At 40.6% G+C, this 26,728-nt stretch overlaps 2 protein-coding genes across 3 annotated transcripts; one reads left to right on the top strand and one right to left on the bottom strand.

Annotated features, from left to right (window-relative positions):
• Window positions 1-1,452: 1,452 nt before the first annotated feature.
• Window positions 1,453-5,107, top strand: LOC308395885 (protein CutA homolog). 2 transcript variants are annotated; one of them, XM_080880923.1, is made up of 7 exons: window positions 1,453-1,515; window positions 1,937-2,057; window positions 2,157-2,305; window positions 2,907-2,966; window positions 3,137-3,182; window positions 4,390-4,439; window positions 4,591-5,107. In XM_080880923.1, the coding sequence occupies exons 2-7, from the start codon at window positions 1,995-1,997 to the stop codon at window positions 4,688-4,690; spliced, it is 468 nt and encodes a 155-aa protein (XP_080737049.1). In that variant the 5' UTR covers window positions 1,453-1,515; window positions 1,937-1,994; the 3' UTR covers window positions 4,691-5,107. The 2 variants fall into 2 exon arrangements, with proteins under 2 accessions (XP_080737049.1, XP_080737050.1); XM_080880924.1 differs by having other exon boundaries at window positions 1,458-1,515; window positions 1,992-2,057.
• A 132-nt stretch (window positions 5,108-5,239) lies between these two features.
• Window positions 5,240-22,154, bottom strand: LOC308395884 (somatostatin receptor 3). The gene is made up of 3 exons (XM_080880922.1): window positions 22,062-22,154; window positions 11,532-12,373; window positions 5,240-7,543 (listed from the first exon to the last, which is right to left on the bottom strand). The coding sequence occupies exons 2-3, from the start codon at window positions 12,306-12,308 to the stop codon at window positions 6,872-6,874; spliced, it is 1,449 nt and encodes a 482-aa protein (XP_080737048.1). The 5' UTR covers window positions 12,309-12,373; window positions 22,062-22,154; the 3' UTR covers window positions 5,240-6,871.
• Window positions 22,155-26,728: the final 4,574 nt, after the last annotated feature.

The following is a 26,728-nucleotide window of genomic DNA, read 5'->3' on the forward strand; positions in this document are numbered from 1 at the left end:
CTTTTGTTGCGGGGCACTTCCTGTACTTTAGCGTTTTAGCATGATATGCACTTAAGCAAACAATGCAAAACCATGGAACTATAAAATGAGCTTAGTGTAAATTTAGCTCTATGAGGATTTTTGACAAATACACAATTTTTGCAGTGTTGAATCTACACATCACCACAGTGGATTTTAAATGAAACAATCAATTGCAGATTGCAGATGTTCAGCATTAATTGGCCTGTCCCGTTTGGCTCTTTTGCCATCAGAATTGTTGTCTAAAGGCAAAGAAAGATGCCCAACGGATTTACTTTACCAAACTGACCATCCCAGCCTTGCCGTAATGGTCCATTTGATTCACCTTTTATTGTTCATTTTATTTTCACTTACTGAATACGGGACAGACTTGACTGGGGGAAAGAAGGGGAGAAAGAAAGAGGGAAAGAGAAACAGCTGAGAAGAGGGACGGGGGAGAAGGGCAAAAGACAAAAACCAACAGAACGGGCAGAAAAAAGAAAAAAGAAAAGAAAAAAAATGCATCTATCAATCACCTGGATCACCTGCTGAGAAAGAAAAAAGAAAGCAAGCAGAAGAGAACAAGAGTAATAGAATAAACAACATCACAATGATATATGGGAATATGACAGTAAATACTAAATATTAAACATTATTGTGCAGCACATAAGATCAACAGAACACAGTGTGCTTTGAGGTAGGAGCCAAAAAGGGTGTAGTTTGTGGGTGTGATCACCCGTGTGTACACCTGTGAGCATGGACGCGCTTGTTTTTTGTTTTTAAAAGGTTCCTTCATGTAATGATCTGCTAGAGGGTGTGGGGGGGCCACAGCCCCGTCCTCCAGGGCGTGAAGCAGGTGTGGAGGAGATCAAAACTCCAGACATCCAGAGGCCCCCAGAACACAAGAGACCAAGGAAGACCAACAGAGGGGCAGCTGCGCCACTGTCCCAGAAAGAGCTGAGGAGAGTCCCAGATGAGGGCTCACTCAGCAGCCGCGGAGCAGAAGCCAGGGGGAGTTGCAGTGACGCGCAACATATTCAAGGTCAGGTACAACTATTAAATACAATATATTTAATATATATGGGGAATATTATAAGCTACAAGATTTGTTTTAGTTGTTGTTAAGTGTGTTTTCTGTCAGACGTAGGGGCTGTTGTGGCTCATTTGGCTGAGCACGTGGCCTACCTATGAGAAGGTTTCTTCCAGTGCATTCACTGGGGTAAATGCTTGTGTGTGAGTGTTAGATAAAACCAATGTGTGTGTAAATGATGAAATTAAACTTATAAGATAGTAGAAATTATAGAAAAGTAACTAATTAGAAATTATTATTTATTTATTTTCCCGAAATTCAGAAAAAAAAAATTAATAAATGCAGAAATGTGAATTTGAATTCCAATTCCGTCTAGTCCGCTGTCACGCAACATGCATGTCAGGGGCTTTTATTTTGAAAGGTAGGGACAGGAAGGTTTACAGGAGGTTTCCTGTAGGGGTTGGGCAGTGACAGACTGCGGTTAGAAGGTAAGTTGCAAGGAATTTACATTATAGCAACACTTTGCAATCCAGCTGAACAACTTATCAGAGCGTTTTAGTGAGTCTGCCGTGCCGTGTTGCTCTTTCACACACTCACGAGCTTCTGCCGACGCCCAGCAGCTAACAGCTAACTGTGGTTACTAGCAGTGCAATGCTAAACACAACTCACCTGCAAGTTCAAACCCTAAGCATCACAAGCGTGCAGTGTCACTGTGTAATATTTTAAACAAATATATACGTTTGGAGAACCGGCTGCAGCATTTCTACAGCCCGTTCTCTTAAATTATGGTCTGCTTTGTTGAGTGGAGCGTGTTGAATGCAAAAGTGGGGAAGTTAACAGAGACTTTCATGGTGTTTGCATGGTGTGACAAGCTGCTTCAAGTACTAACCCTTATGTAACTCTGTTTAGACACATTACAACAAAGGGGGGGAAAGCCTAAGCTTCGTGTGTCTCACCTGCTCAGGCAATGCGCATTGGTTTGCCCACAGCAGAGACACTACAGGGTGGATCCTTAAAAGCTTTGCTTTTGGTAAGTGTGCGATTTCCTCTAACACTTGGCTCATCAAGTTAGGTAAAATGAAAAAAGAAAACATGCTTTGCTCTAACGTTTATTCATTTCTCTCCTCAGACAGTGCTCCTGAGCCTGTTTATGTTCCAGCTGCTGAGGACCGTGGGACTGAGGGCCTTCTCCATGGCATCTGAGACGTACACATCAGGCACACACTCTGCTGCCTTTGTCACCTGTCCTAATGACACAGTTGCTAGAGATTTAGCCAGGTGATTCAAATGGCACAATAACAGTTCTGTTTATAATATATGCACACTAGACACTTTGTTAGGTACACCTTACAACTACTCGGTTGGACCTGTTTTTTTGGCAATAATTGAACAAGCTGCTGGAAACATTCTTCAGAGATTTTGGCCTGTGTTGACGAGATGGTTGCTGCAGAACATTCGTGCAAATTTCCTGGTCCACCACTTTCCAAAGGTGTTCTACTGGATCGATAGCTTGTGAATGTGGAGGCCTCTTGTGTACATTGAACTCACCGTCACCTGTTCAGTAAAACCATCTTGAGATGATTTGAGGTTTGTGATGCAGTTTGTTGCCATCAGGTGTCATGAAGGGTCTGAAATGGTCAGCTGCAATATTCAGGCAGGCTGTGATGTTTAAACCATTTCTTTTTGAAGCTAAGTGCTCCAGAGTATATCCCCCACACTATTAGACCACCACTAGTCTGAACCATTGATACAAGGCAGGATGGATCCTTGCACAAATGTGCACGTTCAAGTAAAAACTCTCTGTCTTCATTAGCTGGATACAAGGACCATGAGATGTTTTTCATCTGTGCTCATTTCATTCTTTTATTCTTTCTCACAGGGGTATTGTGGAAAAGAAGCTAGCAGCTTGTGTCAACATTGTCCCAGCGATCAAATCTATGTATGTTTCACATTAGCTATTCTTTAGTATCATGTTGCACTGAGCTTTCTTTGCCAGTGTTGTTTTTTGTAAATTATAGACTATATTTATACTGTTCTAACTAGCAGAAGTCTTCCTGACTCTGAAGCTAGTACTTAATAACCAAAAATAATTGTGTACTGTTCCTTCAGATATGAATGGCAGGGGAAGATTGAGGAGGACAATGAGGTGCTTCTGGTGAGTGCTTTCTGGGTACTGTTATATATTGCTTAGATGCAGCTAAAATCCATTTGTATGTCTTGGGGGCAAAATGTAATGCAAGACTGTTATTATTTCAGATCCTATTATTGATATAGTGTAATTTATTAGTGAAATATTTAAAAGAAAAAATTCCTAATTTACAGAAGTATTTAGACCCTTTGATGTGATACTCCTAGTTGTTGTCCGATTTCTAAAGTCTTGAGTGCTCCCCACAGCAAGCAGCATCAGTAATTGTGAGATGGAAGACGTTAAAAACCACAGAGACTCTTCCAAGAGTGAAATCAGTCACAAAATCATGTTGGTACTTGGTTACAGGGGCGATCAAGACTCTGTCCCTCCAACAGAGTTTCAGAAGACCTCAGGAGAGAATTGTGAAACCTTTTGAAAGGTGGCTCAACTGAGCTCCAACAGTTAGTTGTTGTTGTTTTTTTTGGTTGAGTAGTTCAATGGAAAACAATATAAGTAAATGCTATTATCTAAACTTCAACCAAATGATTTGTAAGAGCAAAACCAAAAAAGACAAACTCTAATATTTTTTGCATTTAAGTCCAAATTCTGTTACCGGTGAACACAAAGCACTGATTATTGGCTACGGTATCATCCCTGCGATGTAGCATGGTGGTGGTAGCATCATGCTCCGGGAATACTTCACAGCAAACAGGGATGGGAAATGTATCACAATCGGGGGGAGAATGAAAGCTACTAAATAAACAGAGGTCCTTGAAGTAAACCTGCTGCAGAATGGGACGTGAAGGAGGGCAATGGTTCAAAAAAGTAGTGCGAGACACTTCTAGAGTAACTTGAGGACAGAAAATTGAACCTGGAAATAAGATTATTCTATAGAAGAGCTATAGTTTTTAAGCTTAGGTTGTGACTAAATGACTGTCAATATGAGCTGTTAGTAGATAGACTCAGTCCTACTTTCTGTAGTCACTGTTAGAGGGAACAGCACTGATAACCATTCTCAGCTGTGGGCAACATTTCAGTATTTAATATAAAGGCAAGTTTCAGGATAGATCCCATTATTTGTCTGCTTACTGTGACATATTAGGTCATGGTCTCTTAGAACATGGCAAACTATATTTTAAACTGTTCAGCATGAGCTTTCTCCTTCATGAAGTTGATTAAATGGAAAGGTAGTATGTCTGAAGTCCTGTTTGACACAGTGTCTTTCCAAATCTAGATGATCAAAACAAGAAGTTCCAAGGTACCCGCTCTTGCTGAATATGTCCGGTAAGTTTGTTTTAATATTCAACACATAAAACAGATTGCACTAGAACATTGCGTTCATCATTTGCTCCATTTTGTCATGATTCATGCAGTCGCAGTTTTAAGTACTGGCTTTTCTCTGTTTATTTGACTCATAATGGATTGTCCTCCACAGCTCTAACCATCCCTATGAGGTGGCTGAGGTCATCAGCCTGCCTATTGACCAGGGTAACCCGCCTTACCTTAAGTGGATTGGAGACATTGTTCCTGAGTAAAGGTGGACAGTTAGATTAGTGGAAGAATTTTGGGATAATTGATGGATGTAAAAAAAATTATATAATACAAAAGTTCATTCTTTTCAAACACACCCCCGTTACAAAAAAAACCTGTCCAGATTTGTAATTATTATTACAAACTGCATTAAATGTTGGGATTAAAAACATGTTCTGAAATATTTGCAATGCTTCTTTCTCCTAGCAATGAGCTGAGGCTTGTAAATAACTGCCTTCCCTCTAGTATGTGGACCTCTAGAGGGCAGCAATGTTTTGTCCTTTTTCAAAGTTAAACTGGTGCAGAATTTAACTTTGTCTCGGTGAACCCTGAAATGTTTAATGTGAACAGACATCTGTTACATCTGTTATGTCTTTAATTAATTTTGCATTGTGAAATAAAGCCAACGGTTTTTCATTGGTTTTAAGCATTTTTTTGGTGAGCACGTTATGACGGCGTGACACTTACATACATGCTACATACATATGTTAGGCACATACTATATACATGTCCATATGTTGTGAAGTAGGTTACATGACTTTTTTTTTCATACAATACCTTTTCTTTCTTTCTTTTTTTAAACATTCTAGTTGGTTACAGTAAACATTTATTCAGCCTACTGTCACTACTTGGCTTTAATACTTCACCATAGCATTAAAAACATCACTGATAATACAAAGTTTTGATAGTGGAAAAAAGACTTAAACAAGACGTAAAACACCAAGATCACAATAAATGACAAAACGTCTTAATTTTTCAATGTGACTCAGTTTCTTTACACTGACTAACACTGTGTAATGCTGAAAACTATGCTGCTCATTATGCTAAAGTTAAAGGAACACTTTAATCAAAGTACAAAATAAGGTTTTAAACTTGTGGGCTATTGATCTGGTTAGTTAAGCAACAGAGGGGGTTGTTCATCAGTTTCAGCTGCTTTGGTGTTAATAAAATTAACAACAGGTGCACTAGAGGGGTAACAATGAGGCAGGCACAAAAACAGGAATCTTGTCTTTGCGGACTGTTTTTCACTGGTTTTGCACCTGGAAAGTGTCAGTGTCACTACTGGTAGCATGAGGTGATACCAGGACCTAACAGAGATGCAGTCCAGCTCCTTCATGATGGCACAGTGGGTGTGGGGAGACATAACCATGGAGGGATGCACAGACCTCTACAGACTAAGCAACAGCACCCTGACTGCCTTTAGGTATCAGGATGAAATCCTTGGACCCACTGTCAGCCCCCACGCTGCTGCAGTAGGACCTGGGTTCCTCTTGCAGTGAGAGTATGCAGGCAGTTTCCTGACAGAATTAATACTCTTGATTGGTCCTATGCTTGGCAGAGCCTTTGAATTCAGTCCTCTGTAGGCTGATAATTTCCATCAATTGATATGGTATTCTTTATCTCTAACACGTTACCCAGTCCTTATCAGCTGAGATCTGATGTGCTTTCAAAGTGTTCCTTTATTTTTGAGCACTCTAAATATATAGCTTTACAAAATTAACAAAAATTGCACTTCGACTTATTAAACTCATTAAACATTCAAAGTTGAATAAAAATCACAATTAATGTAGAGATTTTTAACAACAGTCTATTTAGGTCACTAGCAAGTACATTTATTATTACACTTGTTCTTAAGCTGCGACCTAAAGCATGGTTTTAGTTAACCTTAAAAAAGAAAAGTAATTGGTTGATCTCCACACATGTACACTAATTCAGGTGAAAATGATGCACACAAGCCTGACTGAGACGCGTGTTTTCTGAAAACAGTGCTAATTATCTTTGTGGGCTGCTCTCAAAAGCCAACGCAATAAAAGTAAACAGCTGACATTTTTTCATTCCACAGTGGGTCATTAGTCATGTGGTTTCCCACTGGGGCATGATTCATTTAGTGCATTAGCCATTTCAGCACAAGAAGTTTCAGAAGTAACAGTCTGGTTCAAAATAACAGCGATACTTACAAACAGTGGTCATTCAGGCATCTTTGTGTGTTTGTTGTGCCCTTCAGGTTTCATTGTGCCTGCCGCTATAGTTTCTCATGGTTAGATTAAGTTGTTACCCTTTTATTTTGTGGCAAAACACTTGCATTAATGATGCCAGACTGTTACCATAAACTGGCATTAAAACCAACTTCAAAGACGCTGTAATACAGCAGGTACCCAAATCCACTGAAAATGGGCAAATTTCTGTTACAGGTAGCTGATATCAAGCACAGAGTTTTGGTCCAGGAATTCTTCAGGTGACCTACTTCTCTTACTGGCCAAAGAGGACACTCCCTCAGCAGGATCAAAGCTTGCACCCTGGTCACGTGTACCCCTCTGTGTGACCTGTGTCCTTGAGTCCTCTTTCACTCCGTTCTGATTCCCATTCTGTGATGTCTTACAGATTTCTCTCATCTGTATAGCACCTTCTATCCCACCTATTTCCTCCTCTTCTTCATTTCTACTACTTTCTTTCCCATGCACGTGAGTGATTCCCTCACTTATTTGCTGTCGGAGAACAATGCCGCCCCACTCCTCCGTGGGCCTCTGGGCCTCGATGCCGGTTCTGTCGTTGCTGTTCACTCTGCGCGACGTGCGGCACAGCGCCTTCCTGAAGCCCCTCTTGAAGTTGTCAGACAGAAATCCGTAGAGTATGGGGTTGGCGCAGCTGTTGGCATATGAAAGAACAACAACAAAGAAGTAGAGGCCCCTGAAGTCTCCAGGCAGGACCACAAGGAGGTTGAGAATGTTGAGAACATAGAACGGCAGCCAGCAGAAGATGAACACCGCCACAACAACAACTACCATCCGGGTGATTTTACGCTCTGACTTCTTGCGTCTGGAGGATGTGGCCTGTGCCCGTTTTCCAACACTTCTTACCTTTAAAGGAGAGGAAAGCAAATACCCTCAATTTAAAAACAGGTTAATGAGAAAGTCTGTCCAAAATGTATGCAGGCTCAAATGAAACTGATAACACAAATGTTTGCAGACACAGATGTTTTTTTTACAGAAAGAAAGAGACTAGTGTACCAGATTAATCCTGTTTTCTGGCCTGTCCGAGGTCTACCCCGCCCTTTGCCTAATGACAGCTGGGATAGGCTTCAGCCTCCTTAATGACCCAGTAGTTAAAAAGATGGATGGATGGATGGATGGAGGAATGGATGGATGGATTTCCTGAAATAGAAAAGTCACTGAAATAACGTAAACTGTCAAACAGTACACAACTATGACAAACAGACAACACTATCTGAGATCCTGCTGGTGGTTAGAGAGGATAAATGGTAAATGGCCTGTATTTGTATAGTGCTTTACTAGTCCCTAAGGACCCCAAAGCGCTTTACACATTCAGTCATCCACCCATTCACACACACTGTTGATGGCAAGCCACAGCCACCCTGGGGTGCACTGACAGAGGCGAGGCTGCCGGACACTGGCGCCACCAGGCCCTCTGACCAGTAGGCAATGGGTGAAGTGTCTTGCCCAAAGACACAACGACTGAGACTGTCCAAGCCGGGGCTCAAACCGGAAACCTTATGGCGAACTCCCAACTCTTGAGACACGATCGCCCCATATACATGATTCTGTTTGTTGTTTAAACATATTTATAGAGTTAAGAGTTCAGATTGCTGGAAGAACAACATTCACGCTGTCTGATTGCTGTTTTTCTCCCAAAATGTAGAAACACCTGCTAACCATGGCACACTCTGCTTTTCCATTAGGTCTGTGCAAATACTACTTAAGTACACTCATCCTCCTGTGCCATTAGTGATATTAACAGAGTGTAGTCCATTTACGTTGGACTTCAGCATCTACGCACATGTTGGCAGATTTTCTGAGTAATGTAAGTTTAGGGGGACGTCACTGTGGAGAGGAGTGAGGTTCTTTTTTTTAAACAAAAATAACCGAGACAGAGTTTTAGTGTGGAAGGAGCCATTATGTTCCCAAAGTTCATTTATGTTTCCCACAGATGCAGCAACATGATTCACAATGAGTCAACATGAGCAATGTTAATCATGACTGCAAAAAGATTAGCAACTGTGAAAGTGGAAGATGAAAAGTTATAACCTTGTTTACATATAAACAAGTTACAGTAACAGTGTACACACACACTCATGCAGATACCGATCGGGGATAACATTATGACCACAGGCCCCATGTCCCCCTTTTGATACCAAAACAGCCCTGAAGCATGGACTCCACTGGAGCCCTGAAGGTGTGCTGTATCTGCAACAAGATTCTAGCAACAGATCCTTTAAGTTCTGGAAGTTGCGAGGTGGGGCCTCGGAGCTTCTCAACCTTAAACATGTTGTTGTACTCCTCAAACCAGTCCTGAAACATGTTTGCTTTGCTGAAAGACGGCACAGCTTTAGAGGCCATGTATTTCTGTTGCTCCATGGTTCAGTTCTGATGCTCATGTGCCCATTTTCGGTGCTTTCATGAATGGACAGAGGTCAGCACGGGCACCTTGACTGGTCTGCAGCTATGCTGCCTCATGCGCTGCACATGACCCTGTTGCTGGTTCACCACTGCGCCTTCCTTGGACCACTTTTGATAGATACTACTGCAAGCCGGGAACCCCCCACAAGAGCTGCAGTTTTGGAGATGATCCAGCCATCACAATATTAATATTATTAAGCAGGCCCTAGCAGGGCCTCCTCCTGAAGGTGCCTGTGTGGGCGTGTCCCACCACCTCTTCTGCCTGAGGTGCCACCTTTCCCTCCTGTACAGCTGACTCCCATCAGCAATTAAGGGTATTTAAGCCCAGAGCAGGGTGAGCTCTGGGCCAGAGTGCCATTTTGTGTGTGTACAGCTAGTGAGCTGAGTGTTTGCGGTAGTTTCCAGCTAGTGAGCTGTGTTGTCCAGCTAGTGAGCTGTGTTGTCCAGCTAGTGAGCTGTGTAGTGTGTTGTCCAGCTAGTGAGCTGTGTAGTGTGGTGTCCAGCTAGTGAGCTGTGCTTTCCTTTTGACTTTTTGCTTTATTTGACCAACGCCTGAGTTTTGTTTGTGTTTTGTTGGTGTTTTATGGTGATAACGGCTTGTCCGTCTCTTTTAGTTGACTTACTTCAATAAAACTGTTTTATTTAAACTGTTTCGCCTCCTTGACTCCTTTTTCTGACCCGGTCACTTTTGTTACTTCCCCCTCACCGCCTAGACCCCCCCCAGGGGAACGTAACACAGACTCACTCAAATCCCTGTGCTCGCCGATTTTTCTGCTTCTAACTCATAAACTTTGACTACAAAATGTTCAGTTGCTCCGTAATACATCCCACCCACTAACAGGTGCCCCGATAAAGAAATAATCAGTGTTATTCACTTCACCTATCAGTGATCATAATATTAAGCCTCATTGGTGTATACTGTTAAAATTAGATACTCATGTTAAACATGGCCCAAATTTGTAAACCTTGTGGCCAATGCATGTGCAAGTAATCGCTGTGCACAGTGAGGTTTAGGACAGTGTTTACTGCTTGTTTATCTGTGTAATATGTAAGAGTGGGGACATCGTTAATATGGTCATCTCATGCTCACAGCTCTGGCTGTGAACACAGCCACCGCCTGCTTTTTCAACCTGTTTATAATGAACAGAAGAAAGCTGGCTTAAAGTGAGGGTGGCTGTTATAACCCTAGCAGGCTCCCACAGGTTCAGCTGCCACCCATTTCTCCTGAGGAGCCAGTGTATAGCTGGATACAAGCTTGTGAAGAGCTCCTCGGTGTACGCCAGTGTCAGTACTGTGGTGACCTTAGGTGTTTGTTTCCCAGCCTGCAGAGGCTTGTGTAGTGATGTGCTTTGACGTATTTGACGATGAGTTTAGCGCTGTGTTTGAGCTAGTAGTGAGCAGCCAGTGCCCTATGTGAGAGTGAAGTTTTTCTTTGATTACCCATTTCTTGTCTTTTCAGCAGATTCTAGTCTGTTGACATCCTTTGTTGGAGTGATATAACAGTATAGTTGACTCGTTATCTGTCCCCTGAGCTTATCATTGTTAATCCCCTCATCCCCTAGCCCTTTCCTGAGGGTGTAAGAGTGGCCTTAAAGGAAATGGCTTTTTTTAGACAGTGGATGAACAGTTAAATGTCAATCATAAAATGTCAATCAAGTACATCAACATTAGTTGACTGCAGCCACAATACTCTTAAAACAGTTTGCAGCTGAAATCGGTTTACTTGTGGACTCTAGTTTGATTTAAGGTGACCACGACACTAATGCTGCGGTGTTTTAATCAACAATAAAAGGCTCCTACTTCACTATTGCTCATCTGAGTCAGACTATGTAATATTTTTAGAAAAGAGTATTGAATAGACTACACTTTTTCAAAAATGTCTCCAACTTCCTCCTCTAGGCAAGGCAAGGCAAGTTTATTTGTATAGCACAATTCAACAACAAGGTGATTCAAAGTGCTTTACAGAGACATTAGAAACAAAAACAAATAAAAAGCATGATTTAAAATTGAATAAAACAAGCAAATAAACTAACTAACTAATTAACAAACAAACAAACAAACAAACAACAGTATATAAAATCAAAACAGATAAAATCAGAACAGTAGATAAAATCAGTAGTTAAATGTAAGTTTTGAAATTTAAGCTTAAAGTGTGGATTTGGTGCTTTATTCAAATGCAGCTGAGAACAGGTGAGTCTTCAACCTGGATTTAAATAAACTGAGTGTTTCAGCTGATCTGAGGCTTTCTGGGAGTTTGTTCCAGATATAAGGAGCATAAAAGCTGAATGCAGCTTCTCCGTGTCTGGTTCTGACTCTGGGAACTGATAAAAGACCGGATCCAGATGACCTGAGGGATCTGGATGGTTCATACTGGGTCAGGAGGTCTATCTTAAAAACTCAAATTATTTCAGTGTTACTCTAAAAGTCATACCTTGATGACGATCAGCAGGTAGCACAAACAGATGACCAGCAGGGGGCAGAAGAATCCAACAGTGCACGTGTAGACAATAAACGATGTCTTCCACACTTCTGCTGGTTCAGGCCACACGATGCTGCAGTTCCCATCATCCTTCAGCACATCCGCGAACACCACTACCGGCAGCACCACCACAAAGGACCCCGCCCAAACGGTGCCACTGATAGCCTTAGCCACGTGGGGGCGCCGCCACCAAGAAGAGCGGATGGGATGCACCACAGCCAGGTATCGGTCCACTGACATCACAGTTAGACAAAAGATGCTGGTAAACTGGTTGATGGCATCCACTGTCATAACCACTCGGCACATCAGAGAGCCGAAAGGCCACGAGAGCAAAGCGTTCTGTACCGCCAAGAAGGGTAGGCCCAGCATGAAAAGCTCATCTGCAATGGCTAGATTGAGGATGTAGATGTTTGTGACTGACTCGTGTTTTGTGTAGTTGACAACAACATGGATGACCAGAGTGTTTCCCACCAAGCCAACGACACAAACGATGCCATAAATGAGTGGGATGAAGATTCCAGCCAAGCCAGGGAGGGATCCTGGTTTACTTTTGGTGCAATTTTGACAGGAGCTGTTAAGGAGAAACGAAGTGTCATCTTGGTTGAAGCTGTGAAGCGGTTCGGAGGGAGTAGAAAGGAGCAGGAAATGAGAGTAGGAGGGGGCAGAGGTGTTGCTCCAGGTAGCTGTAGGGACTTCCTGAGGCAGCAAAGCAAACTGGATGAGCTCCATCGAGGCGTTAACGACTATCAGGCAACAGTTGTTGGTAAGCTCACATCAGTAGAAGATCAGCAGCCCTACAGAAAGCAAAGTTAATTAATTTAGCACACTTCATGTGGACATGAAATATAAAGCAATTAATGCATTAAAGGTGTATTCTAACATTTTGGAGATGTCCAGTTAATCAACTCTTCCAACAAATCAGCCGTGTTGGTTGTTCGTCCACTGAAATGTGTCTGTAAAGCTATAAAGTTTCTTCTGGGACCTTTTCTGAGTTCTGTTTTCAGTTTCTGTTCGAGCAGATCTGTTGTTGGAGAAAATGCTTCATCCTTTGTAGCATCCTTTACATCAGGGGTCCCCAATCCCAGTCCACGAGGGCCGGTGTCCCTGCAGGTTTTAGATGTGTCCTTGATCCATCACAGCTGATTTAAATGGATAAATTACCTTCTTAACATGTCCTGAAGTTCTCCAGAGGCCTGGTAATGAACTAATCATGTGATTCAGGTGTGTTGACCCAGGGTGAGATCTAAAACCTGCAGGGACACCGGCCCCCGTGGACTGGGATTGGGGAACCCTGCTTTACATGGTGGAATAGACACAGCACACAGTTTGCATGCAATTATACACACTGCAGCAAACTTGTTGCTTAACTTTAAAATATAAATATAGTACATAATAATAGTTTTTGTCAAAGTATAGAATTTATGTAAAACCCTTAGGAGTAAGAAAGGTGCTCGGTGTTATTTAGCACCTGGATTATCGTTAATGTAACGTTAATCCAGGTCCATGAAACTTCAACTAAACTGCATTATAATTGTGTTTTAGAGTTTTAGAGGAAACATCTAGGCTGACTGTGTAAAGGTAACAGATTTCCCATCACGTCTTAGATTGTTCTTTGCTAGTATGGACTTTGAATTTTTATTGGATAGACAGCAACTTGGGAAGTCTTGTTACCTTGAGGTTGCCTGGAGACAGCCGGCACTCAAGTGCTGTATTGTTCTTGGTTTCAAGTGGGCAGGAGACTTTTGCTGCATGTTTAGTGTTTATGTCTTCTCTGTAAAACTCACAAGTGACATTTTTTTGCATCTAGACAACAATACTATATAACTAGCTAATGTGAGCTTTAGGGGTATTTAAATGTTTTAACAGGCTTCTGTCAAAAATAGACGTGCAAGCACTATTACATTTTTCATCTTACTATTGGCAAGAGAATGAGTGAGCCAGTTTAATAAAATATAAAACTGTGTCTCTAAAAGATATGTAGCAAAGAAAGATAAAACATAGAAAACAATGGCATACACAGCAGTAAGAGAGAATGAACAGGCAACAACATGTATTGACAAAGACACACTTTTCTATGTACACATAACGTTGACTGCTGCTGATGTTGGACAACACCTAAAAGTTTCAAAAGTTTGGCCATATCTGCCCAGTGGCTTGATGAATACTAAGCTATTAATAAACATAACAACCTTCCTTCCGTCACAACAAAGCAAGCGAGCACCAGAACACAGACATAAGGTATTTAGTTTTATTAGTACGAGACTTGTTTATGAAGCCATCCCAGCTTCTTAATCACCACTGTTCCACACACAGGCACACCCTCATCCCTCACAGCGATGGTTAATAATTGGTGGAACAAAATGCACTGACCTATGGGGGAAAAATAGCAGAGGCATATCTTCTGCGACCTCAACTGAGTAAAGTACATTAATGCAGATGTGAAGATGAGCGGAAGAGCGGGGAAGGTAAGGTGAATTATATACACCACTAAAGAATCCCCCAGAGACAGTTACTTTAGATTAAAATAAGTACAAATATTGGCAGCACACAGGAAATGTACACACTTTGAAGCATGACTGAATTCTCTTTCAGTGTTTGGAGATTTTTTTTGCTTTGCTTTAATTACATTTCATTCATTACAACCTAAAGGGCACCAGTACCACCAGTGGAGAATAAGACCACAGTGTTCACTGGTCAAACACGTGATCAAATCATGGTGAATGTCAATCCTTATGTACAGTTTTTAGACCAAACCTAAGAGCCATCCATAGGTCATGACCTCAATTACTAAATGTGAATGCCAGAGGATGGTATATGCCGTGGATCTCAACTGCTTAATGCTGCTACTGCTTTTATGAAGCAACAGGGTAAAGACAAGAAGTCGATAAATATAGAAATATTAACTTGTACCTAATATCGAATTACACTTATACTTGGGGTTATTTAGGCTTTTAAAACCTCATGTTTAAATCAGAAATTATTCAAATGAAAGAAGGCTAAGATGGATTTTTTTTATAATGTGTGCACATTGTGTAAGGAGTCTTTAGTGAAGAGATCCTATTGTGACATCATCATATAAGGGAGTAGTGATATATTGAGCTGTACTGGAAAAATCCCCTGGAGGGAGTCTAGACGGTGGTGATAGCAGCGCAGGGGTGAAGGATGATGCTGGAGATCTGGATGGATGTGATGTGGAGCATGACAAATGGTGAGATTAATGGATGGACCTGAGGACAGAGGTCCTGATTAAAAGTGAGGATGAATGGGGTGGAAGAGTTTTCCATCAATCTGACAAGGAAATGACCACAGAGAGCAGCAGAGGCTTAGACATTTTTTAAATGACCACAGTGCAAAAAATTGGATAAGAGACAGAAACTATGATAAACACAGAGAGGAACATCATCAGTCAGTCGCCTTTATAAACTAGGTGCTGTGTGAGAGGGAACATGAATGGGTGGTATAAACGTGAGACAGTCTTCTTGACTAACCTTTGACAGGCTTCGTATCACAAACAGTGCTGTGATTGTGAATATGGAGTTGTACAACGTTCAGGTGTCACACTGTACAAAGACACGGAGCTAAAATGGTTCAACAGATTAAATCGAGGCACCAATTATTTCTCTGGCCTCAGTCATTGATTTTTTTTTTTCCAGTCAGCGAACTTGAGTGACGTATAAAGTCTCAATAAGTCCTTTTCAATAAAGCGTATCAGGAGTACACAAAAGAAAAGAATGTTGTAATGCAGTAAAAGTGATTCAGCAAAATATTAAAAATCAGCTGAGGCACAAGAGCCAGTGTTCACTCTTAAATCCTGTCTCCTTAAATAAAAAATATAAAAAAAATTATCGTTCTGGTTTTTATGGTTCCAACATTTATTAAAAAAACAGTTTTGGATAGATAATGAACAAATAGTAGGAAACCAAAACCTTTCTGTGGTTACACATTGTGACTATTTGGAGTGCATTCTCTTTGTAATCCAACCTTGTGGCTAGTATGTGCATCATTTATTAAGCTTAAAAAAATCCACAATTACCTTTAAGTTCTGTCCTTGTCTCTCTATGCTCCCTTTTCCTCCTTCTCTTTCCTCTCATTCAGCAGCCAGTCACAGCACAAGGCTGCCCCTTCCTGAGCCTGGTTCTGCCACATGTTGCCTCTTATTAAAATGAGTTCTTCCTCCCCTCTGTTGCCATGTGGTTGCTCACAGTGAATTGCTGGGTTTTTCTCTATGATATTGTAGGATCTTTATCTTGTGATAGAAAGCGCCTTGAGGCAACTGTGGCTGTGAATTGGCACTATAATAATAAAATGGAATTGAACATATAAAAACTATAGTAATGCAATTCACATCCATGGTTAGTGAAGACAAATGATTTTCTAACATATCACAGGCTTCACATCACTGTCATAACGAGAATATCTGTTAATTAATATATAAAAGGGGAAATAAGAAGTTTAATGGTTCCATAACACAAACTGGAGTGGTTGCAGGTATCTTTTGTTTTGTTTTTTACTCACACCATACATTAGATAGTCACTGAATGTCCCACTGAGATGTGAACAGTCAGCAAGGCTAACCTAATCACACACACACTCCCCTACACTCTCCTCATTTTGCCTTTGCTATTGCCTCCCACCCTAATCTCTGATAAACACAATAAGAGCAGACTGACAATTTTTCTTCCTGAAGTGCATCACTTCTCTTGTCTGCCATTGCACGAGCAGCTCTGTGAAAACCCTCCCAGGAGGTGTTGCTATGGTAACATAAGGTCAAGACAAGGCTTAAAGGTCCCTGCATGGAGCAAATTGACGAGATAAGTGAGAGTCTGAATGACTGCTGATTGAAGAGTCCTTGCATTTACATTCAAATACAAAGAGTATTGTGTGTGAGAGGCCAGGTGTGTGACAAATGCATTTGTGCATGTGTGTACACAAAACCTGCCCTCTGTGCATCTGCAGAGTGAAGATAATATAGTCTTAGAGATCTCAGGGTAAATTTATGTTAACTGGTTGTTATTTAAAGTCTGATGCTAGCTGAAGTGATGATTACAATTCTAAATGTTCACTTGTTTGCTATACATATCTATATTTATGTGCCATTTGTGGCATAGAATGGAATATGTATAGTTTTCAAAGCAAATCTTAAAATAATAGGTTCAACACAAAATATGATTGAGCTGCTGCTTTGGCAAATTTTGCATAGTCTGTTCTCTCCTAATGCAGACATCCGGAGAAACAGAAGCTAGAAAGTTTGTTAAAAATAGGAAGGTACTTACTTTTTTATTATTTCACATCTCAAGGATTACTCTATCATTCTGGCAAACAAGGTTATCCAGTCATATGGCTTACTAATTCAGTGTTCTGGTTCACTTTCCCCACTTTTTACCTCATTTTGTGGCTGCAGCAGGGAAAAGCAAATGCCAAGCATACAAATTTGAATATCAAACACATTTGGAAAAGACTCAAGACTGGATCGAGGGCGTGAAACGGTAATCTTCTGTGGTTTCGTAACCTTATCATTCTGTGCAAGCAGGAAAAAACTTAAATGACGTTGAAGCTGTGCTGAAAAAAATAAATATAGAAAAAAATCTCACGTGTAACTGAAATATGTATTTTGCCTGATCATTAAACTTTAATGGTAACTTACTGGTTGTCATTTACAGTAATTTAACTATTAATAATAAGTGAATGCCATATGCCACATATGAGACTGAATAAAAAATATAATATATATTAATTTTACAAAGTGACACAATGAAAAAGAATAAAAAATTTAATTTAAAACCTTGATTTGCAGTTTTTTTTTTAAATTAATAAATTGAATGTAAATATATTTAAAAAACTGAAAAAAGTCTAGAAAAAAACTCTGTTTAAGTGAGACAGCAAAGGGTTTACAAATGAACTGGTGAAATTGTACCTATTTGCTGAGGCAGTACAATGAGAGGCCTGGTTGGTGGTTCGATCCCTGGCTCATGTATCCTTGGGCAAGATACTAACCCCAGGTTGCTCTCGATGCATCCATCGGAGTATGAATGTGTGTGAATGTCGATAGAAAGCACTCAGTTTAGAGACAGTGCTTGTGAGATTGGGTGATTGTGGCATGTTGTATAGAGCGCTTTGAGTACTCCGGGAGAGTAGAAAAGCGAAAGCTATATAAGAATCAGTCCATTTGTACAGTATAATGTGAGGCAACAGCAGCAGTTCATAACCTACCAAAATTATGCAACGCTTTCAAACTGTCGGTGGTCTAAGCAGCAGTCCTTTCTATCCACTTGTTCACTACACACTTTAACGACATTACAGCATAGGCTTTACAGTTAGCCTTTGAATTAGCTGAAGCCAAGATGTCATCTTGAGATTTTCAGAGCCTTTTCCAGAGGAAAGACTATTATACTGAGTCATGCACCACCTCAGCAGTTATTGTCCCTCGATGGAATTCACTGAAGGTGTGTGTACTCATAACTGGATGCCACGGCTGACACTGCAGGACAACACACTTCTCTACTCCCATATCGATCATTCCAGCTGTTCATCCACAACATCACTGAATCCCAAATTCAGTTATTTCCATAATGATGCTTGCTCATAACTGCAAAGCGACACTAGCAGTATTGTTCTGAGAGATTAGCTGGTGAAGCGACAATTGCTTGGCACATAATAACCCTGGATACTATTGTTATGGTTTCTGCTAATGAAAATAGCTTGCACCTGCTGTGAGCTTCAGCTGTTGTGTCTTTCAAAGGAACAAGCTGAAAACTTTCAAAAATCCACATTCATGCTGACAGCGGTTTGGTGCACGATGCTTTAATAAACACTTTTAACATCAGTTTCCATGGGGTTTTTTTTAATGTTTTTGTTTTTTCCTATCACCATTACGTGTTGTACAACCATCAATTTGGCTTTAACCTCTCATATTTCTGGTGTGATTAACCTCTCTTAAAGACAAAAGAGAGCATAAGAGATGGAAAAGAGATGTCCTTGAATAAAATTCAATAGTTGAATTATTAGAAAGCATTTATACAAACATTAATGGTGACTCTCTTTATAAGAGGCCTGGTGATGATTACATGGTTGATACTGGTGGTAAATACATGTTTCCTCCTCACTGAAAACTCTGTTGACACCTGCGTAATACCTCGTAATTGTTCAATCCACAGCTTGGAACAAACAACCTCCTGATGCAATCTAGAGGCCACAAGGTACCCATTAACACAGACGCCTGTCTGGCAACTGTTTCGTTGGGGAAGTGAATGCCTGCTGATTGCCCAAAGGGCCGCTCATTATTGTTACATTTACTAAGTGCATTTTAGGGCATTTCTATTGTTTCTTTTAATGTCAGTCTGGTCTTTTCTTTTTTTTGCCACCCTTATTCCTAGCATATAAAAAATAGGACAGGAAAAAGCAAAGACTGTTGGTGGTGTGGCCACCAGGCTGCAGAGGGTATCTCATAAAGGGTCATGGGAAATGGGGAAGAGTAACCATCACTCACTGCACAAAATAGATTTCAAAGCCTTACTTATCACGCTGTCATTAAGAAGGTGCCAAGGAATTGCAGCATAAACTATATACATTTATGTGCATCTGTCCATTTATTTCATATGGTTTATAATGTTAGTTATAATTGTGGATACAACTGATCATCATACGATGGTGATGCTGCACAAAATCATCACTTGAATTCCTTGCTGCGACGCTTTGAGCTTGGACATGAACACACCTAAGTATATGTACACTTCGTGTAGACAAAACATTTAGAGACTGGAGCTTGAAACACACTCCTGCATCTGTGAATTTGCATTGTATGCCAATAAAATACAACAATAATGTTAATGACACACACATTTAAAAAAAAGCTTACCAAAGTCAGTACATTCTAGGTTGGCAGCAGTCTCCAGGGTTAGGGTCGCTAAAGCTGCTAGCAAATGCTAGGTAACGCCTCAGCTAGTTAAAAATCACTGAACATGTTTGTGCTCTTTTGGACCATTTTAACGAGTTTATCTGGCAAATTATATGTCTTCTGTCACAAAAAGGTCTGTGACTTAAATTGTAATACTGTATGAATATGCTTCAGTCTATGTATGCAAGTTGCTAATCAAGATAAACCACATTAGCTGCTAACTAGCTGCTAGCACTACAGCCTCTCATCCAAATATGGCCATTGTTTACTTCCAAAGAAAAACAATGGTGACAGCCAAAATGCCAAACTTGAAGCTTCAAAGCAGTAGTCCACAAAAGAGTATGTGCTCTTGTTGTGATTGGGTCCAAATTTTATGTAGAGTGTTTGACTTTAGGTAACATTTAAATAGTGATAATATTATCAGTGTGAAATATTGTACTTTTTGTTTACTAAATTTAGCCTATTCAATATCTACAGTTACTAAAAATAGCCCCATCTTTGCAAGATAGACCAGTAAACATTTGTGAGTTACTTTAGCCCAAAGTACAAAGATCCTAAGCTTGTATTTTCACAAAAACACATATGCTTTCAGCAAGGCAAATATTTGGACTATAAATATTCATTTGTGATATTTCTTTGGGGAAAATAGTGGGTTTATGATGTGTGTACACTTACATGTAATACACAGTAATGTTCTTTTTTTTTTTTAAAGCAATTTCACTCGAAGCAGGAGAGCATAGATTGAGCAGAGATACACCATCAGCTAATTGGCTATCCATTAGTCCTACTCCCTCAGGGAATCTACTTCCTCTGTTGCGGTTTAATTAACAGATTTGGACTGGATCCAGTCACCTCCACACCGCTGCCCGCCTCCACACTTTTTATTACAAAGCTGACAAGTGCTCACAGATTGCACAGAGTGTGATCAATAATCTTACAAGCATGTCATGTGGATCAAAGATCTGCAAATGCAAACATGGTCACAGAATGGTTTTGGTTGTATTTCAGTTTTTCCGAACGACACATATGGAAGGACTTATCTATGGATAGATAAACACGCAGGGAGGTGTTCGTGTGCACACATGAGTCATTTGGCCCTAAGGCAGTGACTGAAGTTAAAAAACACAGGAGACTCTGCAGCACCCACAGTGTCACACTGCTTGTGGAGGGTAGATTTTTGGGAAGGTATACAGGAATTTGTGGGGGGTGCATTAATGCTTACATGCATTAGGGGCAGGGATAGCTCAGTAGGTAAAGTGGTCGCCCCATGATCGGAAGGTCGGCGGTTCGAATCCACTTAACGGCTACCCTGAGGTACCCCTGAGCAAGGTACCGTCCCTACACACTGCTCCCCGGGCGCCTGCTTAGTGGGCTGCCCACTGCTTCACTGAGTGAATGGGTCAAATGCAGAGAAAAACAAGTAATTTCCCCATGGGGATCAATAAAGTATCCATTATTATTATTATTGCCACAGTTCTGCTAAAACCAATATCAGCAACACTTTTATCCTCTTCCTACACAGCGTGCAGGACACATGCAGTTTATGAGAGAAAAAAAAAACGTACCACAGGTGAACAGACGAGAATGAAAAGCTTTAAAAGCTAAAGAGTGGTGACCAATTAAATTAAAAGCTCTGTTTCCTCGGACAGTGAAAGAAAGAGAAAACAAAGGGTCACGTAGAGGTTAATTATTTTTTTTACCTGTTTCACAGCAGTCCATTAATTCAAGCAGCAGGGCTTCAATAACAGTGTTCTAAACCTTATCAGTGATAGTGGAGCAGATTTCATATTCCTTCCTCTTCTTTCCTCTTTCTTTTATTTCCTCTCTACCCTGTTGTTGTTTTCCCCTCATCTCTTCTTCTATCTCCTACACTGCATGTCACCCTTCTTCATCTCACTTGGTTTCTCCTCATCTCTTCTCTCGTGACTCCTATTCCTCTTAATTCTGCATTTTTTGTTTTTAGTTTGAGTTCAATTTCTATTCCAGTCCCCTTTTTGTATGTGTGACCCTTTAGAGCAAATCAAGGCCTCCACTTCCACCTGTATCGTTTTTAAAAGCCACATACACAAAAATCCTCATTTTTACAGTAATTCCAGGAGTTCTGTATCAGCAGCAGACAGATGAGCACCGTGACTGATAATGTTTTTGGCTTGCTGCACCTCCAGAGACACGGCGCGAAATATATCTCACATTAATAAAGAGTATTAGAGATTAAAATAAATCCCACCAATACACAGCAACAACTAGGACAAAACAGAAAGACACGAGCAACACACAAAGCACAGACTGCTGAAGTGAACCTAAACACGACACCAGCCACCTTCACCTGATGTATTTACATGTAAGCACGAGTTTATGGCTGTGTGCTGTCCGCTATCACAGGTGAATTCTGCAAATAAAAATGTATCCAGCTGACGGCAATGGCTGCTTTTGTTTGGACGAGCCATCAAGTTTATGTTACTAAGTAAGACAAACTTAACAACGCTTCATTTTCACAGGCTTGTGTTAGCGGCAGTGTGGATTAAAAAGGCTGTCCTGCACACTCTAAACAGAGACTAAAGACATGACGAAGGGAAAAAAATACTTACAACTATCCGCTCACTGTGTTTCACCGGTCTGCGCTTCAGCTGAGAACAGACTCACTCGGAGCCGTGAACAGCGGAGACTGTCTCAGAGCTCTGAGAGCTGAGGGGGTTTGTAAGAACAGCCTCCACCTACAATACCCACGCGCGCACACACGCGCCCGTGTTTCTTTTTTTTTCTTTCCTTCTGTTTTTTGTTGGAATTTCGAGGACCCTGCAGACACGACGTATTAGCAACTCTCTTAACCAATAGAAACCACAACCCTAGTTCTAGAAACAGTTTTAGATGTTTTATATATACATCATATTATAATGGTTATGCTCGGCTTAATCACATCCTGTATTATCCTCTCTCGTAGCTGAGCGCAAATGTTGTGGAAATCTGAAATAAATCAGGTTTTCTCTGCGACTTTAATTTGACTTTGCATTGGTTCAAATTACCAGCAGGTCCATGTGCTTTTTTACAAAGCACCTCCAATATTTACACATCACTGCCACGATCACACAATACGGTCAGAACGCTGTGTGCGAAAGATAACTGATGCATGAGCGTGTGGTATACCTGAAAGATTATTCTTTGCCCTCATAACACAAAACAATACTTTAATTCAACTGAAATAAATAAAATCTGTTTATTTATTCAAATTATTAGGAAGATATGCTCATAATAAATTGAATACATACCAATCAAGTACATTTCTTTTGGCCAGATTCCATTAAACTTTTTTCATGGACTTAAAAAAACAAAGACACAGAAAGTTGACATGTAATTAAATTAAAATCAGCATTTTGAGCATAAATATTTTCTGAGTGCATGACAAATGACAGAATGACAAAACATGGAGCCTTTCACTGAGTCAGGTCAGCTTCACACAGTCTTAAAATTTCCCATTACACTAATCAGTTGTTAATACCTTTGCGGGGAGTGCACAAATGAACAAACAGCTAAGCACCTGAATCTCTGGAGCCATTACTCATAGCAGCAGCTTTGGAAAACCATCACTTTATGCTTTTTAAACAAGTGCCATTAACATAGGTTCATTTTTTACTTTTTGTGCACTTAAATTTGAGTCCTCAAGACAAATTGGCGGTAAGAAGTACTGTATAACAAAGTACAGGGATAGTGCAATCACAGTGTCACATATTTTACACAAAGCAATTTTAAAATGCTGTGTTTGTTTAGACATTTAATTCTGATTCAGAAATGCAAACAAAGTGTTCAAAAATAGAGATTCATACGAACATAGCAGGCACTTTGCTTTGCTCTCTCGTCTTTCTGCCTCTGTGAATAGCTGTAAGTAAAAATGGAGGGGCCACTGACTAACAGTCCATGTTCAGACCAGACTTTTTAACTGAACGAGGCAGTCACTTTACGACCGTCAGCCAGTGCATTTCACCTTCCTCCTTAGCAATAACTAAGGCAAAAATGCAGTTCAACCCAAGGCATAGTGAGAATGGGCTTCATGAACATGGCTGAAGCAAATGTCATGTTCACAGTGTGAGATATGCTGAGTGGTGCATAAGTAGTTTGGGTCTCCTTAGAGAGTACTCTGAAGGTGTGCCTGCATGTGTGTGTTCTTCTATTGTCTGTCATTCCAGCACACAGTTCCAACATTGTTACTTTTCAAGCACCTACACCTGTGCGGCAGACTCACACCCAAGCTCCTGCAGTGGGAACTCTAACCTTTAGTACGTGTGTCCCCACTCAGCCAGGTGAGATATAGCAGAACAATTCAGAGTCTGACAGTAAGGGTGACGACGAGCCTGACTGTTGGTCTGCTCCAAACAAGCCCATAAGCAAGCTTTGAAATATTATGTTACAAAATTGTGAAACTGGGACATGAAATTTGATTTGAAAATGAAATTCATCCTGATCAGGAGCTGTTATGATCTAAATGGTGTTCTAGATCCAGTAAGCAAACAGGAAGAGCTGCAATGTGTGTGCTTTTTCATTAATGAATAAATAATACAAAGCTATAGTGCAGACTACAGCGCCATCCAGCTGGTGTTCGCTCTCTCTGCGGTAGAGTATCACTTCCTGTTCCAACACATAGTGGTGTTTTTGTGTAGCTTATCTGCGTAGCAGTTTAATTATAACCTTATAGATAACTTCTTATTTCATAGGGTTAGGGTTAATCGTCCTGCTTGACAATGACGTGCCCAAAGTGAATTGACTATTTCGCTTTGGACGTCTGCTTTCAGCACCTGACGGCATGTCCGGGTGAATGAGCCGCGCTTTGTGTTTACATCTTTTTGCGGATTCTGTTTACACATTCAAAATAAAGAGAGAGCAGTTTGTTTGTTTTTTGTTTCTTTAACTTTCATCAGAGTCAGAAGTATGCATACACTTCCTTATTATTTGGTAAAATTGCCCCAAAACTGTTTCACTTGGGCCACACGCTTCAGGTGTCCTTACACCAGCTTTCTGCAACAGTTTGCTGGAATCTTGGCCCACTGCTCTTGACAGAACTGGTGTAGCTGGGTCAGGTTTGTAGGTCTCCTTCCTGAGCGGTATGATGGTTGTACGTTCCTGTACTTTTTATTCTCTCGTATTATTGTCTGAATGGATGAATGTGGGACCTTCAGGCATCTGAAAATTGCACCTAAAGATGAGCCACACTTGTGGAGTCTACAATTCATTTCCTGATGTCTTGGTTGATTTTCCTATGATGTCAAAGAAAGAGGCTCTGTGTTTGGGGGTGTGGTTTTACATGCATCCACAAGTGTGCCACAAATGAACTCAAATGGACTTAATTAACCGATCGAATCATCTTAAGCTCAAAATAGAAAATATCTGGAGTTTAGCTTTTGTTTAAAGACACTTGCTTTTACTTTACTTGAGAGATACTGACCTCAACAAACAGCTTGGGTTCTTCAACTGTATCTTATGGACACTCAGGTGAAGAACAGAGCTGAGCTATGAACTGATGGTCACCTGATGGTGAGTTGGGTCAGGTGGTGGGGGAGGATGCTGGACACCCCTTTAACTGCCAGTTCGACAGCATTCTGAGGGAGGCTTTGGACACTGAGTCAGAATGGACAATGTTCTGCTCCTCCATAGCTGAGCCTGCTGCAAGGAGCTGTGGCAGCAAGGTGCTTGGTGCCTGTCGTGGTGGTAACCTCCCAGAAAGGAGCCATTAAACTGAAGGCGGAGTTCTATCGGGCTTGGTTGGCCATCACTCAGCGGCCTCCAGCTCACACTGGAGGGGTTCACAGCAGGGCTGTGCGATATACTGAATATACTCAATGTATCGCAAGTTTTTCCACAAAAAGTGAAACACTGCCTGGACTGACAAACAAACCATCCTTAAAGATATTAGAACACACCAAGCTTCTGTGTTATTTGAGCCAGAGACTGCACTTGTGGATGAACAATAAAACCATTTTATATTTATTATATCAGTAATGTAACTTGCAATACAAAGTTATGAGAAGCTTAAACTTAGTTTCAGAATAATTAAATCTGAGACTTTGTTTTATTGTAAGGTTAATAAAGTTTTTGATTGTGTGACAAATAAAAATATGAACTTTAATTTTGAAAATATTTAACTATTATTAAATAACACCGGGTACAATATTGGTAATATGTGTGTTGTTCAGCAGAACAGTGACCAGTATGTTGGCTGATATACTTTATTTATATTTTAAAATAAAAGTTTGGCTGATTTTAACGTATTAAAAGGAGTGTTTTTAATAATTATTTTTTGAATAAAAGTACAGTGTTTATATTAAATGTTGTACTAGAAATAAGTTCAAGGATGATAAAAGGTCATGTGACTTTGTTGGATTCAACTTGTATGCAGCAAAATGAAAAATAAGTTACCACATGTTGTTTTTTAATTTGGTAAATAATTGATAAAGTGTTAAAAGTAGTGGTTGTGTTTGACCTCATCACCAGGATGAGTTGGAAATACTTCAAATTCCCTCAGGTGGCCTTTTGCTGGTTGGATTGCCACTACAGTCTGTAAACTGTGGAGGTAATTTTGTGAGCTCATTGGATGAGCAGTTTCTGAAATACTCAGACCAGCCCATCTGGCACCAACAACCACGCAATCTCTTTCCCCCATTCTGATACTTGCTTTGACCTTCAGCAGGTCATCATGAACATGTCTGTATGCTTAAATACTTTAATTTGCTGACGTCTGATTGGTTCACTAGATATTTGTGTTTACCGAGCAGGTGAACAGGTGTACCTGGCAAAGTGTGTGTAACCCTCAGTGTAAATAAATCCTAAGTAAATAAATCCTTTTACGAGTCCACAAGAAACACCACAAATCACAGGGCAGTCTGTGATCTTTCAGGACAGAGACATCAACAACAGTGACAGGACCCTCAGCGTCTTTCTACTGAAGCTGTCAGGCCCTGCTCAAATTTGAGCCACAAGCCTTTGGATGAAATTTAATTCAGGTCTTGACCAAAGTACATTTATGGTCAGTTCATACTGTAGATCTTCTATAAAATCGACGGTTTACACAATACTCAAAGTTTCATTTCTCAGCTTCATTTCCCTCCCAGCACTTTATGAAAGGCAAAAGCAAAAACTGCTGATGAGTAACTTTGCATCAATGTGTGGAGTATTGCAGCTTTTCATGCAGCATGATAAGGCTTCATCATGACACTGGTGACTATACAATGGTCACCATTCAGACAGAAAGGCAGTTGTTAGAGGGTGA

Source organism: Rhamphochromis sp. 'chilingali' (assembly GCF_963969265.1).
Source record: "Rhamphochromis sp. 'chilingali' genome assembly, chromosome: 4".
NCBI classification, from domain to species: domain Eukaryota; kingdom Metazoa; phylum Chordata; class Actinopteri; order Cichliformes; family Cichlidae; genus Rhamphochromis; species Rhamphochromis sp. 'chilingali'.

Coding starts and splice junctions, on each gene's coding strand:
- LOC308395885 (XM_080880923.1), top strand. CDS start 1,995: ATGCGCATTGGTTTGCCCACAGCAGAGACACTACAGGGTGGATCCTTA. Junction 2,058..2,156: donor CCTTAAAAGCTTTGCTTTTG/GTAAGTGTGCGA, acceptor TTCTCTCCTCAG/ACAGTGCTCCTGAGCCTGTT. Junction 3,183..4,389: donor AGGACAATGAGGTGCTTCTG/GTGAGTGCTTTC, acceptor TTCCAAATCTAG/ATGATCAAAACAAGAAGTTC.
- LOC308395884 (XM_080880922.1), bottom strand. CDS start 12,308: ATGGAGCTCATCCAGTTTGCTTTGCTGCCTCAGGAAGTCCCTACAGCT. Junction 7,544..11,531: donor ACCTGCTGATCGTCATCAAG/GTATGACTTTTA, acceptor TCTCCTTTAAAG/GTAAGAAGTGTTGGAAAACG.